The sequence below is a fragment of the Pelodiscus sinensis genome, chromosome 9, assembly GCF_052426305.1.
Source record: "Pelodiscus sinensis isolate ZL-2025 chromosome 9, ASM5242630v1, whole genome shotgun sequence".
NCBI classification, from domain to species: domain Eukaryota; kingdom Metazoa; phylum Chordata; order Testudines; family Trionychidae; genus Pelodiscus; species Pelodiscus sinensis.
Window position 1 is genome coordinate 18505242 of NC_143060.1, and position 17741 is coordinate 18522982.

At 46.4% G+C, this 17741-nt stretch overlaps 1 protein-coding gene across 11 annotated transcripts in view; it reads right to left on the reverse strand.

The window, feature by feature from the left end:
- DOCK7 (dedicator of cytokinesis 7) overlaps positions 1-17741 on the reverse strand; it is a 164484-nt gene that overhangs the window by 37965 nt on the left and 108778 nt on the right. For all 11 annotated transcript variants that reach the window (XM_075936139.2, XM_075936137.2, XM_075936135.2 and 8 more), the window contains 8 exons: positions 17490-17585; positions 17226-17366; positions 16963-17076; positions 15300-15470; positions 13594-13733; positions 4794-4963; positions 2168-2322; positions 352-534 (listed from right to left, as the gene is read on the reverse strand). In XM_075936139.2, the coding sequence (XP_075792254.1) occupies positions 352-534; positions 2168-2322; positions 4794-4963; positions 13594-13733; positions 15300-15470; positions 16963-17076; positions 17226-17366; positions 17490-17585 (1170 nt within the window). The remainder of the gene's footprint in view (positions 1-351; positions 535-2167; positions 2323-4793; positions 4964-13593; positions 13734-15299; positions 15471-16962; positions 17077-17225; positions 17367-17489; positions 17586-17741) is intronic.

Here is a 17741-nt window from a genome sequence, read left to right on the forward strand (position 1 = left end):
TCCAGGAGTATGACAAACAGTGGAGACTTTGTATAAGCCATTTTATGGTGAGAGGGCAGAGCCAGTAGGCTGCTGGAAGATGGGGGTGAAAGGGACAAAGACAGAGGGATGCAGCACCACCGAGGGCCAGTGTGTGTACAGAGAGGGGTACAACCGCCAGGATTTTGAGGGTGAGGAGAAGGAAGGAAGCAAGAAGAGGGTAATGGATAGAGCATGAGGGATGGGAAGGGAGCTCTTTGGAACTGTGTAAGGGCCAGGAACGTCACTCTTGTGCTTTGTGCCTGGGTGCTTGTCTGAATCCCATTCCATGCCCTGAGGGAGCTGGCACACAACTGACCGATATTTCCGTACCTTATACTCAAAACAGGAGACGCAGAGATACAGCAAATCCAGCAAGCGATTGAGCTGCAGCACGGACAGGTCTGTGAACCATTTCTGCAGGACGCTTTCGTCAGCGTTCTTGAGGACCCACAAGAGGCAGATTAACAGGCTCCGGCTTGATTCTGCTGAGAAGGTCGAGTGCTGCCGGCCGGTCTGTACAGACAGGAGCAGATAAAGTGCCTACAGATGGCGCTCACAAATATGCAAGAGAGTTCCTGGGGTTTAAAGGACCAATGAAACGTGTACTGCAAACCACTTTATCAAACACACCTATTAGTGCCCCAAATACTTTTATAGTCCACTGGAAATACCTGCATCAGGTAACTACTCTGGGCGAACTCATCATCCGCTTCAGATTAGGACAGTGGCCAGCAGGTGTGCATACATGAGCAACATGAGCTAGCACTGGCTGAATTACCACATTTCCCTTGACTGATGCCACAGACAGACAGAGCCCGCATGGCACAAAAGACAGGAATTCAGCTCTAGCAAAGCATTTTACATTACATTCGTGAGATGAGTGTGTCCTCCTGTAAGCCCCTTCTCAAGACCCACCTCCACCATGATGCTTTCAATAAACTTCCAGTGGGCAAACGGCCTGGCAAGGCACCTCCATGCGTTAGTGGAATTATACTGGGGAGGTGGGGTGGGGAAAGAAACTTTGAATCCTGCAGATGATGACCCAGCATAATCTGATGTTCCCTTCATCTCCAGATCATCATCCCCTCCGCTGTCCTAGTCATCCAGAACATTGTGTCTTGGTCTTGAGACTGGAAATTCATCATGGCACAGGCAGGGCAGCCTGTCCTTACAGGCGAACTAGGCGGTCGCCTAGGGCGCCAAGTTAAATGGGATGCCAAATGGTGGCGCAATATCATTGAGGGGGTTGGAGGTGGGGGCGCCGATTGCATGGTTCGCTTAGGGCGCCAGTTGCTGGCAGCTAGTCTAGGGCCGCCCCTGGGCACAGGCAAGCTTCTCTTTGTATATATACAGCCCCAAACACAATGGGGCCCTACTACTGGCTGGCATCTATTGGCACAAAGAAGGTGAAATCCATCCCTCCGCACAGCGCCAGCTCAGGGATCACGCACCACTCAAGCTCCATTTATGACTTGATTAAATAAGATTTAAGTAGTGCAGAGGCCTTGTGCGGAGAGTCTTTGCAAAGGAGTGAATTTCACCCAGAATGACGGTAACAGCATGAGGGGGGAACTAGGTGTATGAGGGGTGCTACAACACCCCAGGGCTTCCGGCCTAGCACCTGGGCTCCCAGCTGCCAGCCCCATGTGCCAGGGCTCTGCTGCCAGTCCTGCACACTGGATTCCCAGCTCCAGCTCTGTGCGCCAGGGGCTCTGTTGCCAGCTTTGCATGCTGGCAGCCTGGTTTGAGACCCATACGCCAGAGGATTCTCCTGCTAGCCCCATGCCCGGGGTCCTGGCTGTCAGCCTTATGTGCCGGGGCTTAGCTGGGGGTGGTGGGGTAATGGGGCTCAGCACCCCCACTTTTAACAATGTTCCCATCCCACTGTATAACAACAGCAGTGATATGGAATTATCAGCTTTAGGGAGAAGGAAGAGAAGGCTGGCAAAACGGATTGTTCTTTCTAAGTCCCTTCCCCTTCCCAGAAGGACAGGAATAACCCAGTGCAACCATTATCAGAACCATTCAAACCTCCCACCATTCCTGCCCTCCCTCCTACACTGCTGCTTTGTGATCATCACTCACAGGCATAAACACAGCAATAGTTGCCTGTTTACACATGCTCTGAGGGGAAACATTTCTGTACCGTTGATGAGAGGAGGAAACTGCTGGGCCGGGTGAGCTGGGGGACAGATGTCCCTGCAATGGCCATCGCAACCGTCTGACTGATCATGCTTCCACCCTCACTTTCATAATCATCGATGGTGACACAGCTCGGCCTTCCTCGCTGATTGTGAGTCTCTGCCGAGAAACACGCGGACTTCGGTTAAATGGGGGACAAAGGTCCATTCTGCCCAGCTCCTCTCCACTGGTTTTATTTAACCGTCTGCTAATGGTCACTGGAAAAAATTGCAATAGCCCGGTATTGCAAGCAAATGGGGATTCTCTCTCTCTCTATATATTTATATTTGCCGTTGTGTAAATCAAACATAAGGGAAATTGTTCAAAAATGTCTAAGGAATTCTGGAGCTTAAGTCCCATTTTTGAAAGGGACGTAGGGTCTAAGGAGGCCAAGTTTCATTAAGAGTCAATAGGGCTTAGGCTCCCTAAGTACCCAAGTCACTTGGAAAAGGGGGACACAGACTCTGAAAATACTTTGACACTTCTGAAAATTTCCAACAAAGCCATCACCATCTCATTTAACTTAGAGCCAAAATACTCGAAGCATGCTACATGTAGGGCATGACCAAATTCACAGCCATGCAAAATGCATCACGGACCATGAAATCTGGTCTCCCAATCTCTAGGAAATCCAGTCTTCTGTGTATTTTTACCCTGTACTATACAGATTTCACAGGGGAGGCCACCATTTCTCAAACAGAGGATCCCAATCAAAAAAGGGGTGTGGGGGAGTGTCACAAAGCTATTGTAGGGGGGGTGCCTTTGCCACCATTGTTGTATGCTGCCAGCAGAGCTGGGTGATTGGGGAATGGGGGATGCTGGCTAGACACCCAGCTCTGAAGGCAGTGCTGCAGCTAGCAGCAGTGCAGAAGTGAAGATGATAATACCAGACCATACTACCCTTATTTATGCATTGCTGCTGGCAGTGATGCTGCCTTCAGAGCTGGGCTCCCAACCAGCATGTGCAAACCTTCCTACAGCCAGGGGAGGTTCCTGGAGGTGGGTCTGACCTGCTCCCAGGAGTGGCCTCTACAAAGGAAGAGGAAATCCCATCCCGCAATAGCCCTGCTAGGCCCAGCAGCTGGTGCTCAGCGTATAGTAGAAGCCATTGGCCAGGGCACCGCCAGCCTTGCCTCTCCCCAGCTCCAGACCCAGCGCTTTGGCACTTGGGAGCTAAAGGGGCCTTGGGCTACCAGGGCAGGGGGGTAAAAACATCCTGGTCTGAAGGCAGCTCAGCCATCAGCAACAGCACAGAAGTAAGGCTGGCAATACCATGATAGGGATTTTAAATATCAGTTAACTGAATAGTCGAGTAACCTCATGAATTCTTATCGGTTAGTTGACTATTCTATTATCCCCAGGGGCGGAGCCAGCAGAAAGTGTGCTAGGGCCTCCGTATTAGATCATCAGTACCTGGGTGACAGGCAGGAGCTGGTCTGTGAGGGGAGACAGTTTAAAAACTATTTGTGGATTGGCTGCTGCTGCCCTGTGCTGCTGCCTCTGATAAAGAGGCAGCAGCATGGGGTGGCAGCAGCCCCTGTCGAGGGTGGGTCTCAGCTCCTGGACCCAGCACAAGCCAAGACTGAGCCAAGCTCCTGGCCAACCTGCTAAAAAATGTACTGGCGTGGGGGGGGGGGGGCTTTTGCTTTTGGTTAATCGTTTAATCGACTACACTATTACATCTCTATACCATGACCCCCTTACAATAGCCTTCTGACACCCCTCCCCCCCCAATAATTCCCTATTGGTTGGGGCTCCCCTAGCTATAACATGAAATTTCAGATTTAAGTATCTGAAATGGTGAAATTTACAATTTTTAAAATTGTGCAATTGTGAAATTGACCAAAATTGACCATGGTAGGGCCTACCTATATGCCAGACTATTTCAAATCCAGCTTTCCCATCCTGATCTAAACTAGCCCAAACTCTTTGCCCTTTGGAACACACTGTAGGAAAGTTGCTGACGAAGAAAACATCCGGTGATATCTAAAGGAACAGAGGAATTTGGGCTTTTGGTGCTGTCTGTTGGTACTACTGTTACATGTATGGGGTTGCTGTCTCTTTAATTGGATGTATTAATAAGTACACATCACAAAAGACTAGTGTATCGAGACAGACACCGCTTGTTTTATTAGTCTAGATAAATAAATTATGCCTGCAAAATCTGCAGTGGTAAAATCCTGCATTCACATGGACAAAAGGAGACTCGGGAACAATTTTGTGTAAACAAGTGGAAAAATGCAGCTTTTAAGCAAGGAAATTTTGAGCATCCATTTTGCAGTCTGTAGTGTACTGAGCCCCTAGCTATCATGCTGATCAATACTGTCTCCTTGTTTCCCTAGACTCCTGTCTGTATCCATCTGTTGTTTCTAGTTTTAAACACAGTACAATGGGTCCTGGTTCTTGACAAGGGCTCTTCGTTACTATGGTAATACAAATAATAAATACAAAAGAAAATGTACTTGGAAAACAACAACAACCCCACAACGCTTGGTTGCTCTCTCCAACTTAATGTGCTCTTAATCTCTCTTAATGTGCTCAAAAGCTGGAAGTAATTCAATATGCATGCAAAAGCGTGGTGCACAAAATACCTGTAAAATCATATAGCTGAGGCACGGTTTCCATGATCACACCAATCAGAGGTAGATACAGCATAGCCACCCGGGCCTTTACCTGGGGGTCAGAGTACCGTGGATCGGAGTCATGACTGGACAGTAAATTGTGTACCATATTGATGACCTTCTTATGCAATCCAAACAAACTGTTAAAAGACAGTTGAGTCATAGGGATTGGTTAATATCTCGAAAGCAAACAATACTTTGTAACTAAGTACCTCTTAAAAAAATCCCGGTTTTTATTTTTAACTTGGCATGCATATACATGTATCATTATGCAGTATTTCTCAATCTCAAACTCATTTTGGAGACTGGCTTTTATGAATTCACTGGCAGCTGAGTAGAGATATTAACTGTAGCATAAAGAATGTAAATGAGAAAAACTCCTTCTTACTGAGACAATGCAAGAGCCCCAGAAGCCTTCTACTGAAGAAATCTATTTGTGCTACGTTTGTTTGTAAAGCATCACAAATTTATAACCAGAGAATTAATAGGATCACAACATCACATAACACAAAGAACGAACCCTGAGAAGGAACAGGATTTTTAGTTAAGACTCTTTAAAACTTTGTTTTTTGTTAATATTGATTTAACTGAAACTCATGACAAGCACCTTAGGATAAAATGTTCTTTATATGAGATTTGAATATGCTTGCCCCTTCAGCTGAAAGCTGAGCAAACTTTTCTCCAATTCTCTGGTCTTTCAAGGAGCCATTCAGCAAAAAAAGGAGCTTTCTTACTTGAAACTGGAAAGTCTTTGAGATGTGTGGTCCATATCTGTATTCTGCATGTGACGTGAACATGGGTACCAGGCCCCAAAGCCCTGAAATTCTAACAAGCAGTGTCTGGTGGTCAACACATCTGCAGTAGTTCTCCATGTTCTCCAGAACAAGGGCATAAGAAGCAGTGCAGGCCAATGCCTCTCCAGTTCCTCTTCTTACAGTGAACTCAGAAAGATCTGAAGCAGAGGGGATGGAGGGTGGGTAGTGGAATACAGATAAGGACCAGATCTCACAGAGCTTTCAGTTACACATAAAGTAACTTCCATTTCTTCTTTCAGTGCTGGCCCCTATAAATATTCCATGCATGGGTGACTGACAAACCATCTTCAGACTGCATGCAGGGGGCAGTAAGAGGAAGCTGGCAAGAAAGACATCTGAAGTACTGGAGTTCCCACAGCTGCATCCATAGCATAGGCTTGAACAGCAGCACATAATATTTTGTGAATGAATACACAGAATTCCAGATAGCTACTCTGCATAAGGCCAGTAACAGTTCTTCCTAGAGCAATGCTGTAGAGGCAGGTTGGGTTCTAGTGGACTGTGCCCTTTCCTCAACAGATAGAAGGATGTATGGTTTGAAGTAGATAGGATGAAATTCAATAAGGACAAATGCAAAGTACAATCAGGAAGGAGCAATCAGTTGCATACATATAAAATGGGAAATGACTGCCTAGAAAAGAATACTGTGGAACAGGATCTAGGGACCACGCTGGACCACAAGCTAACTATGAGTCAACAGTGTGACACGGTTGCAAAAATAATCGAACATCATTCTGGGATGTATTAGCAGGAGTGTTGTAAGTCAGACATGAGAAGTAATTCTTCCACTTTCCTCTGCGCTGCTTAGGCCTCAAATGGAGTTTTGTGTTCATGGGTGCCACATTTCAGGAAATATGAGGACAAATTGGAAAGAATCTAGAGAAGATTAACAGAACTTATTAAAGGTCTAGAAAATATGACCTATGAGGGAAGATAGAAAGAATTGGGTTTGTTTAATATAGAAAAGAAAAGACAGAGGAGACACAACAGTTTTCAAGTATATAAAAGGTTGTTTTACAAGAAGGATGGGAAAAAAATTCTTCTTAATCTCTGAAGATAGGACAAGAAGCAACGGGTTTAAATTGCAGCCAGCGAGGTTTAGGCTGAACATTAGGAAAAACTTCCTGTCAGGATGGTTAAGCACTAAAAGAAATAGCCGAGGGAGGTTGTGGAATCTCCAACACTGGAGATTTTTAAGATCAGGTTAGACAAACACCTGTTGGGGATGGTCTAGATCAGTGGTGGACAACCTGCGGCCCGAAGGCCACACGAAGCACATTCAGGTTCTACGTATGGCTCACGAGATATTTTGTTTATTGTTGCCCAGGAACAGGGTTCCCAGATTCTGCTGGTTTTCATCTATGTAGGTTTTTTCCTACCAGTATTTCTAAAGTAACATAAACATAAAGCACGTGCACAAAAAGGGAGGTGGGTACTGACTGCACACAATATTGTGAGAGCTGTGCATTCCCTCTGCATCCAGTCAAAGTGCTGCTATGGTTCAGCTGATACACCCAACATAGTCTAAATATTCAAGTGCAGTTAGCAAAATATCTTATCTTGGGAGATCATCTTGGTAACGACAACTCTGCAGCCCACTGAGAGGAAGGAGGGCTATTTATGTGGCCCACTCACTAGCTTAGGTTGCCTTTCACTGGTCTAGACAATACTTACTCTTCCATTGGTACGGGGACTGGGCTAGATGAACTTCCAAGGTCCTTCCATTCCTGATTCTAATTGGTGGCAGAAAATGATGCATCCAAAATCTATGTTAAGATTCTCTGAGAGGATATAGGTTTGTCCTTGCAACCATTCCACTATAGCATGAAATAACTTTGGAGACTTTCAGATAGATTTGGTTCTCTGCAGGTAGAGAGGTCAAGGGAATGCAGTTCTCTCTCCTCAGAGAAGAGGGGGTTTGGGAAGAGAACAAATGAGTGACACAGAACTCAAAAAAGAACCTTAAGAAGAACTTTAGGATGTCATTAAAAAGAGACCTTTTCCTTGTGAAAAACACCATATGATTGGTCAGCCATGAGGGCTCCCATCTCGCTCACCCTTCTTACCGAGGTAATAGTCACTCAGAATGTAACCTTCATGGACAGATTTGAGTTTGTTTCTGAGGATTCAAATGGCAGTCCATGCAGTGTTGATAGTAGAAATTGAGATCTCACTGAGGGGTAGGTTTGAAAATTGGTGAAAAGGTCTGAATTAGGCCTTTCATAAATCTCACTGGAACAGGGTGAATACAGGTGGAATGTCCCTCTACTGGAGAAAGTTAGGCACGGACTACTGGCTAGATGGACCCATAGTGAGCAAATGGAAACACCGGAATGTCTTAAAAACACACTGTAATCTAGAACACTGAGATATTTCCAGAATTCAGGGACAGCTGCTAATGATGAACTCAGAAAAGTATCTCCATTTAGCTAGGCAGCAGGCTCTGGTTCACTCTTTTCTGAGCAAGAGCATCCTAGTTCTGATGCCCATCCAAACACCAGGCCATTTGTGGAGTAGTTCTGGATTGGGATCTCTGAGTCTGCCCCCTTCTTGATGAAGGATTAATCCTAACGTGAACATAATGACATCCTCAGGAGCTCCGTCAATCAAAACTGTCTGGGTCAGTAGGGTGCTACAATGACGACTCTGGCTCTGTCTTTCTGGATCTCTCTCAAGACCTGTGGTAAGAGGTGAATAGCACAGAAGGCATGTCTGAGTTTGCATGTCCACAGAAGAGCATTGCCCTGGGAACTGTGACCCATAGCTCCTCTGGAGAAGTACAAAGGAAGTTTCCTGTTAATTTGAAAAATGAAGGGATCCCACTGAGGTGTTCCCCCCTAAGTGAATATCCTGCTCACGACAGACCTGCATATATAGGCTACATGAGAGCTGCAGAGAAATGCTTGCTCAGGTTATCTGCTAAGCTATTTTGGGTCCCTGGAAAGCGTGTAGCTTGGATAGCGATGCAGCTATAAATTATTTACACATTTATTTACAGAGTATAAGGATAAAAAGCTGGAGAAATATGCAGACACAAGGATTCCTTTTCAGGCCATGCAGTGGTAAGAAGACACTGGAGAAGCATCCGCCCGCACTGCCTTAACTATCCTCGGTCTGGCGCACAAAGGGATTGACTACACAAGAACAAGCCCATGGACACTGCTTGTTGGAATTTCCAGACTTGAGACGCATGGCGCACACACACAGCCTGTGTGCGGAATAAACACAGGGACCATCACTCAAAGAAGAACAGGAAGATAATGGTATGTATTCCTAATATTTCTAATTAAACAGGAAAAACAAGAGCAAAAAAAAAACCCACCCTTTCCAGCCTTCTTTATTCACTGTGAAGATGCAAAGAGGAGACAGTTCAGATGGTCTCCCCTTTTGCATGTCACCTTCAACACATTCCTTTTCTAATATGTAAGCAACTTTTATTCTGAATCTCAGGAGAACCTAGCTCTAGTCCTTCAACACACTGCTGCAGTCCTGGGCCTTTGGCAATCTTTGTGGCCTCAGTGAAAAGGAAAGAAATAGGGGGAAAAAACCCTTGGAAAGCTCTACAATAACTGCCTGCAGAGCAGATGCAGAACCTCTCTGTTCTCTATAAGCAACAAGCCTCAAGGTCTTTTGACCCAATCCATGAAGCAGCAAAGAGTTTCTTTTGCATTACACAAGCCCCAGGATTTGACTCTGAGGTATTAAAGTGACCTGTGTATTTCAGACAGCACCTACTCTACAGCTATTGGGTCAGTGAACCTGGTTACAAAAGGGCTAGTGGACAGTCCACATTTTTGAGCTGGTTCTAGAAACATACTTAGGGATGCTGCCCATGTTAGCTGAGGTTTAACCAGTTAATACAACTGCCTTGCAACTGGGTCTTCCAACTTGTTGTATGTGTCACTGGGAGATAACATAACTAGGGAGGAAACATTTAAAGTGTCAGGAAATTAGAAATCATGACTAGAAAAAAGCTCCTTGCTATAACTGTAAAGCAACTGCTTTTATGTCTAGTAAATAAAAGCTAAAGAAAGTAAACTGTCACTTGGAGATTATAGAATTATCTAGATGATGTAACACAGTTCAAGAGAAATTTCAGTTCAGCTTTATCTCCCCGTCAGCATGTCTTTTCATTGCTGGCATGAAGGGCATACTTTGGTCTTTGTTTAAAAGGAGGCTGTCTCAAACACAGAGGGCCAGATTTCTGATTCCCTTCTCTGTGTTCAACAGTCCCACTGAGTCAATAGGATCTTTTGAGGAGGCAGGTGCTACCCAACTTGATTAAAGGGATCAGAATATGGTCCTTAGGCAACGAGCGACATAAGACGAATGACCCAAGACTTGATTTGTTTGGACTTAATTTTTGTTACCCTCTCTCTTTTAACTGCCACCGCAGCACACTACCTCATCCACCTATCTCAAACTCATCTACCTGTTCTGCCTTTTCTTTTAGGTTGTAAACTCTTTGGAGCAAGGCATTGATTGCATGTTTGTACAGCACCTAGCACAAGACCCCACCTGGCTGTGGCCTTTGACTTTAACACAATATATGGCAAACAATAAGAATAGTAATACTTTTTAAAAAGGTATTACTAAGTCTTTTCTGTACATGAATCATGAAAGTATTCCATAGAAAACATGTATAGCGCAACTGAACACGAACAGGTTGTACAAAACAGTCTGGGTAATGGAACACACTTATGTTAAACAAGTCTAAGTTTCAATAACCTTATGCCATTTACTAACTTCAGAGATGAAACCATGAATTTCCTACAGAAAACTGATCATCCTTTAATACTTTCCCACCTCAGGGCAACATATCTGGGAATATTCTAAATTGTCCCAGCGGGGCTGTACCGTGGCTGAAATAGATAACTTTTAAATTACTAGTGTAGTCTTAGCCAATAAGTTGTTTGAATCAGGAAATGCCTTTCAAGTCATATCCACCGCTGGTGTAACTTAATGTCCTCCCCACTGATGTCAAGTGAGCTATGCCAATTTACATAATATGAGGATATGGCCCTTACAATTCTGCATAGGGATGGGGAGGGAAAGAATAGATATGAACAGAATGATTTACTCTGCACACTGATTCGACCTGTTCTTGAATTAATTTTCCTCTGAACTTTCAAATAGCTATTTTCTAATGAAGGGTTAAACTAGTTTTCACTCCGTTTTCCCTCTCCAGTTGTGGCTTCTTTGGCCAATCTCAGGGACCCCCTTTTTTTAATGAAATCTGATGCAAGGATGATGTGTGCTTCATCAGAATGAAGCCAGCCTATGTAAACGTGGGTACAGAAAGCTTCAAAAGCGAATGGAACACACACTTGAAAATGAATGGGTCAGTTACTTGAACGTATGTCTCAAACAGGGAAATGGAGATTTTGATTTTTTTTTTATCCATTAAGGCTTCCAGACCTCACATTTTCACAAAGTCTGTTTGTCAATGGCTTTCCTTCCATCACAAAGTTGTACAGGGGCACGTAGGTGCTCACAGTGTGAATGACCACACTGTCAGGGAAGGAGGTGAAGCTGGTCTGAGCCATGAGTTCATCTGCGTGGCAGAGCAGCTGGCCAAAAGGAGAGGTCAACGTCCAGGCCCCCTGGAACTATTCCAAGCTTAGCGCTGAGAGCTGAGATAGCTGAGAGCTGTGCCCCTTGGGGGGGGGGGGGGGAGAGGTTTCCCCATGTGAGAGCGCTCAGGGGACAGGCTAGATAAGAACAGACAGAGTGCAGAGAACAAGAGAAACGAGGAGCTGATTTCTGGCTATTAGATTGGAGCTAACAAACAAACATAAGAATGGCTATACTTGGTCAGACCAATGGTCCATCTAGCTCAGTATCCTGTATTCTGACAATGGCTAGTGCCAGATGCTTCAGAGGCAGAGGAAAGAATAGGGCACTTTACTCAGGGATCCATCCCATCATCCAGTCCCAGTTTCTGGCAGCTTGAGGCTTAGGAACATCCAGAGTATGTGGCGTCCCTGATTATCTTGGCCAATAGCCACTGATGGACCTGTCCTCCAGGAACTCACTAAATTTTTTTGGAACCCAATTATCAGGGCTTGCCAAGCGGCAGCGAGCCCTGCTCGCTAGCTGCGCTGATCGGCACTCTGTGCATGTGCAGACCGCGCTGCGCATGCGCAGACCGCGCTGTGCGGGCTTGTAATCTACTCACCACGGGCGAGCAGACTACACTAATTGTCGAGCCCTGCCAATTATATATTTGGCCTTCACAGCAACTGTTGGCAATGAGTTCCACACGCTAATTATGCTTTGTGGTGAAGAAGTCCTTCCTCATGTATGTTTTAAGCCTATTCCCTATTAATTTCATTGGATGACCCCTTACACCTGTTATAACTCTGGGAAATGAGCAAAAACATGTATGGCTCATTGGTCTATGCCACGTTAACTGACATTGGCATCGTATCCATCTCAGAGAGAGAAGCATGCAGCAGATCTTCAGATGATGGAAGCCATGGATAACATATGGTGAGTTCTCTGCCTAACTGATTAGAGCAGTAGACTAGGCAGTATTCTAAGCTCTGAAGATGTGTCTCAGTGTAACCTTGGCACATGACTTTAAAACACTCTGTGCTTCATTTTATCCATCTGCAGTATCGCTATCTCTTTACCAGTCTCAGGCTATGTCTATACTGCCATTTTTTTTCCCCCAGCAGAAGATATGCAAATTGCGCTTTCATTTGCATATCTTCTGCCGATCCTTTTTGCGGAAGAGGTTTTGCTGATAAAAAGCCCTGTGTAGACAGAAAAAACCTCTCGCGCAAGATCCTTTATTCCTCAAAAATTTGCATATCTTCTTCCAAAAAAGAAGCCGGAAGTGTAGACATAACTGTGTAGGGCAGTTGGGAGGCTCCATTTCCATTTATAAAGTGCTTTGAGACTCCTAAGACGAAAGGTGCTACTACACTTAACCCAACTCAAGGAGACATTTTCTTACACTTGAAAATTATGTTCTTGCTACTGCTCCAAAAAGCCACTTTCTGCTGCTGCTTGACAGCAGCCTCCACAGCCAATTGAAGGGTCCTAAAGAGTTGGAGACTCTCATCCAGTGTTCCTATAAGCTGTGTACTTGTGTCCCCCACTCAGGAGTGTGACATAGTGGGGGTACTTGCTGGGCTGTGGTGACCCCTGCTGTCTGGAGCAAGACCCAGCAGGGAAAACCTCACTAGGCAGAGGTAATGCCAAACTTGTTGAACCAGTGGCCAGACACCCCCCATGGAGAGGAACAAAGGAAGGTGGAATGCTGCCCTGGCTGGGGTGCAGGGCTTGGAGAGGGTTAGTTAGTTCCTATCTGGAAGGCAGAGAATAAGGAGCTGGGGAGGGGGCTGGGACTCCCCTATCTCAAGGGGGGCACTGAGGCCTCTTAGCCCCAGTTCCTGTAACCAGATTACATCTGTGCTGCGCTGTGCTGGAGGAGCAATAAACCACCCTCAATTCCACTGGCTGGTGCAGTCTGTTTGTGCCATTTCGGGGTGCAGGAGACGGGGAACCCCCAACGCGCCGTCACAAGGAGAAATTTAAATGCTGCCCAGATGATTAGCAGAGTGCCCACAACTTGGTTTTTTTGTTCCTACTGGTGGTGCACATTCACACGTGCCTTGGTGCACATAAAATTTATCCCGTATTTGACCAGAAAAAATCTGCACGTGGATAAAAAAGATTAGAGGAAAAGATGCTCTCAACTCCTCATTCTCAGCTAGGAGAATGTGCCTGTAAATTGGTTTGGAGAGTCAGGGGTTAACAGAAGTAGGAATGGGGAAACGGCAAGTAGGAGAGGAGCATTCTTGGGCTGGAAGACGTGTTTCTTACTCTCTCTCTCTCCCCTCAGCTTATCAACGTAAATTCACTTTGCCCATGGCCAAAGCTTGCTTGTGATTCACCATCTACTTAGCTCATGGTGACCTCTTGGGAAAGAATTAAAAAAAACTCACCCTTCAGCATCAGGGTCTAAAATAACAGCCAGCTCTGTTAGCACAAGCCCTGCCAAGTAATGCTGCTGGCGGAAAGGCACAGACAATTCAAACATATTTGCAATCTTCTGATCTTGGACATTTGTAGAGAATCCAGAACTCTGTTGAAAAACCCATGCATTGAAAGTTGTGTAATGAGCACTGAGGACACAGAACAATACAGCTTATGAAATACAGTAGAAGCCCAGTCCAGAATTAAAGGAAATCTCATGTCAGCCACTGTTTCACTCATTTTTTAGGCTACATATCTACTTACATTACATGTAACTTCAACACTGTGACGGGGGATCCCACTCCCGCACTACCGGCAGCTAGGGGCTGGGGAGCAGCTGCGGGGACCCGGAAACGGCTGTGAAGCCGGGGAGAGTCCTCCGCAGCACAGTGCAGGCGTGGGAGGCCCTGACGGCGAACCGGCGGGCCTTAGGACCTGGGAGCATGGAGCAAGGGAGGACGCCGGGCGGGGGCGGGGAGACACCGGGCATGGAGTACAAAAGGGAGGTGGAAGGGAAGAGCGGAGAGGGGGAAGTGGAGGGAGGCTTTGGTGCTGCTCTCACCCCTCCCCCGCAGGACGGTGTTGCAGCCCAAGAGGCGGAGGAGCTAGGGCAGGAGCCCCGACCCGGCCGAGGAAAGGGGACGGACCTGGAACGGAGGACTGGAGGCCCAGGAGGCCGAACACCCCGGGGACCAGGCGCCAGAGCGGAGGACCGGCCCCCGAGTTCCCGACCCAGGACAGGCAGCGTGAACCCCAAGAGGGATTAAAGGACTTGGACCACGGGAGCGGCTGGCAAGTGGGACAGAAGCCAGGGGAAGGGTCAGGGAGAAAAAAGGGGGAGAACAGCACCCCCACCCCCAGACCGAGACCCAGCTACAAACACTTCAATAATTCAGAGTAGATTATTTTGTTTGTGTTCCCTTCCTGCTAAGTATACACAATACAGACCAGAAGAAAAGAAAATAGCTAATCTGACAAGCAAGAGCAGTGCTAGTGTATCAAACAACGTGCTTTTGCTGAGTAATGACTGTTTCCTGCACATGCACTCTTTTGCATAGGATGGGACAAGGCAGTAGAATGGATGTTACAAAGGCTATGTCTACACTGCCGCTTTTTATCGGAAAAAGGTATGCAAATTGCGCTCCACAATTTTCCGTCTACACTGGGCCAAATTTCGGAAAAACCTCCTCTTTTGGAAGAGTCCTTCTTCCTGGCACAAGGAAGACAGGGCTTCCGAAAGAGCGCATCTGTTCTTCCGCAAAAAATGTCAGAAGAGCAGACACGTTCCCTGGATGCGGCAGAATTTTTCAGGGATACCGAAACCCTGTAGTCTAGACATAGACACAGTGACAATAAATGGACCTTATTTTTGCTAATGATCACAGAAGATAAGCACAAGTCTGAATAAAAGCTTGCTGTCCGTTCCTTCCAAGGAAAATGTTCGTCTTGCACATTAGGGCTAAAAGTTTGAGGTTTCAGAGACTTACTTTAAGTTTTCAATATGGCAATCCTAATATGGGTAGCTCAGGTCCCTCTTAGCCATTCCACACGCATGGCCTACATTTTTAAATGCATGGTCAAGGCGGCATTGGCAAAAAAAAGAACCTGATCATAGATATGACACACCTGTTGCTCAACTTGAATTTCCACATGTGGCCTTTGCCGTTTTGCCTACCTGTGAAGTTGCTGAAGACACAGATGGTGATGGTGATGCAGGTGGCGTGAGTAGGCTACAAGGTAAATTCAGGGTGACATAGTGCTCATGGCTGCAAATAATGCGGAGAAAGTCCAGCCTCAAGGACACAAGGATACTTGGATTTGGTAAGGAATAAAGCTTCGAAGAAACCTGGCAAGAATACAATCACACAGTTCATAGTATAGCACACTAATGTAGCATGGAACTTGTGATGTATCACCATATTACGCTGCAGGAAAGCTCATATTACTGGATTTTATAATGCTTTAACTGTCATTAAATAGCAGTAACATCCACACCACTTCTTTGTAGCTTCAGTTAGAAGTTTCATACAAGGGAAGTGTACACTTAACAAATATGACAGCCAATAATGCTTATAACAACATAACAGTTGTATTACAGGCATATTAATAGAAGCTGATTACAAATTAAATCGCATATACTTCATGAGACACTGATCGCCACTGATTTCAGCAGGGAGTTGCACAACCTCATGGAAAACATCTTGAGGTTTAGCAGGCTGGTTAGTCACATCAGGTAACAGAGTTCAAATACCGTTATCGTTTGTTCCCCCTACTCTAGAACATTTCAATCTGTAGTAAAGATGAACCTGAAGCCCAGATCATCACTGCTCAGATCCTAATTCTGCAGTCAAACCCCTTTCTACTCCTTTTCTTCCTTTACTTTGGTGGCAACAAGCATTGAGAGTGACTCATCTCTCCGAGAGTACAGGCAGTCCCCGGGTTACGTGGATCCGACTTATGTTGGATCCCTACATACGAACGGGGTGACTCACCCCGCACTAGCTGCGCCCACCCCCCCCCAGCAGACCTCCGAGACGCGCCGCGGCGGTCCCGCCGCCCGCGTCCTCCGCGGCGAGAAAAGCCGCTCCGCGTCTCCCTGGTCTGCTGGGGGGGCCCCGCAGCAGACCAGGGAGATGCGGAGCAAAGCCGCGGAGGACGCGGGCGGCGGGACCGCGGCGTGTCTCAGCGGTCCCGCCGCCCGTGTCCTCCACGGCTTTGCTCCGCGTCTCCCTGGCCTGCTGGGGAGGGGGGGGGCACAGCTAGTGCGCCCCCCCGCCAGCAGACCAGGCTTTTCTCACCGACGCCTGGATTAGAGAAGCTGGAGCGCTGCCGGGTTGGTCCCGCAGCGCCGCTCCTCGGCACTGCGGGGACCAACCCGGCAGCACCCAGCTGCTCTACCCCAGGTATCCCCAAGTCAGCTGCTGCTGAAACTGATCAGCGGCTGATTCCAGGAAGCCCGGGGCAGAGCAACTCTGCCTCCGGCTTTCTGTAGTCAGCCGCTGGTCAGTTTCAGCAGCGGCTGAATCTGGACGCCAGTTCCGACTTAAGTACAAATTCAACTTAAGAACAAACCTACAGTCCCTATCTTGTACGTAACCCGGGGACTGCCTGTATTTCCATAGACTTGGTGGACTTACTCCTGATGTAGTCAGTATATGTGCACAGGCACAGAGATATAGAAGCTCCAAAACACAAGCTCAATGAGACATAAAGCTAGATGTTGTGAAGACACCGTGAGAATGGAATGGTGCGCTTCTGCTGCACATCTGGTCCTAAAGACCAGTAGGTTAGTGTGGTGTGCCCTGGTACCTAGCTACGTAACATTTCTGTGCATTTACCTGTTTGTAGCAGGCCTTAATAAGGCTAAAGACAAACCCTCTGTCCATGATAGACAGCAGATCATTGAGGAAAAATGCAAGGCTGGTGTTGAGCCTTTCAATCATTTCTGCATCCTAAATAGGAGAACAAAAAGAGAAAATGCAAGGAAAAGAGCACCATCATATTTAGTAACACAACAATTTCAAAATAAGGCCCTGATCTATACACCTGCACGGAACAAGTTGCAGAATGGACCAAGGCACAGCTAATTGCTTGCCATTACCTTCTGAAACCGGGACACTATATCACTGGCAATTGTGCTGACCAGAGCAGTTATGTCATCCATGAAACGCTCGGGAAAACGATTCTTCCTTGGAGCATCCAGTTTGTCAGCAAAATACAAATGATGCACCATACTCTTCACCTAAAGGAAAGAGATATTACTAGTAACGGTCATTTGTGGAAAACATTATGCTGTTGACGATGGTGTCTATTTTACTGAAAGCCTGGAGTAAGCCCATAAGCGATGGGCTTCCAATTTGCTCACCATAAGCTCGAAGAAGAACCACGCCTGCTGTAAAGCTGCCTCCCGAACGCTTCCGCTGCAGACGACCCACTGTAAGGCCAGTTCTTCATGGAAAAGCTAATCAGATTCAAATCTAAAGTTAGTCCTAGTACCAAGATTGGCTTGCCACACAGTCCATGTGAGAAAATGGAAGCACAACATATGAAAAATATGGAGAACAATGAGGATAAGCAAAATAATAGATGTTAATGCAACAGCAGTGACAATGTCCTT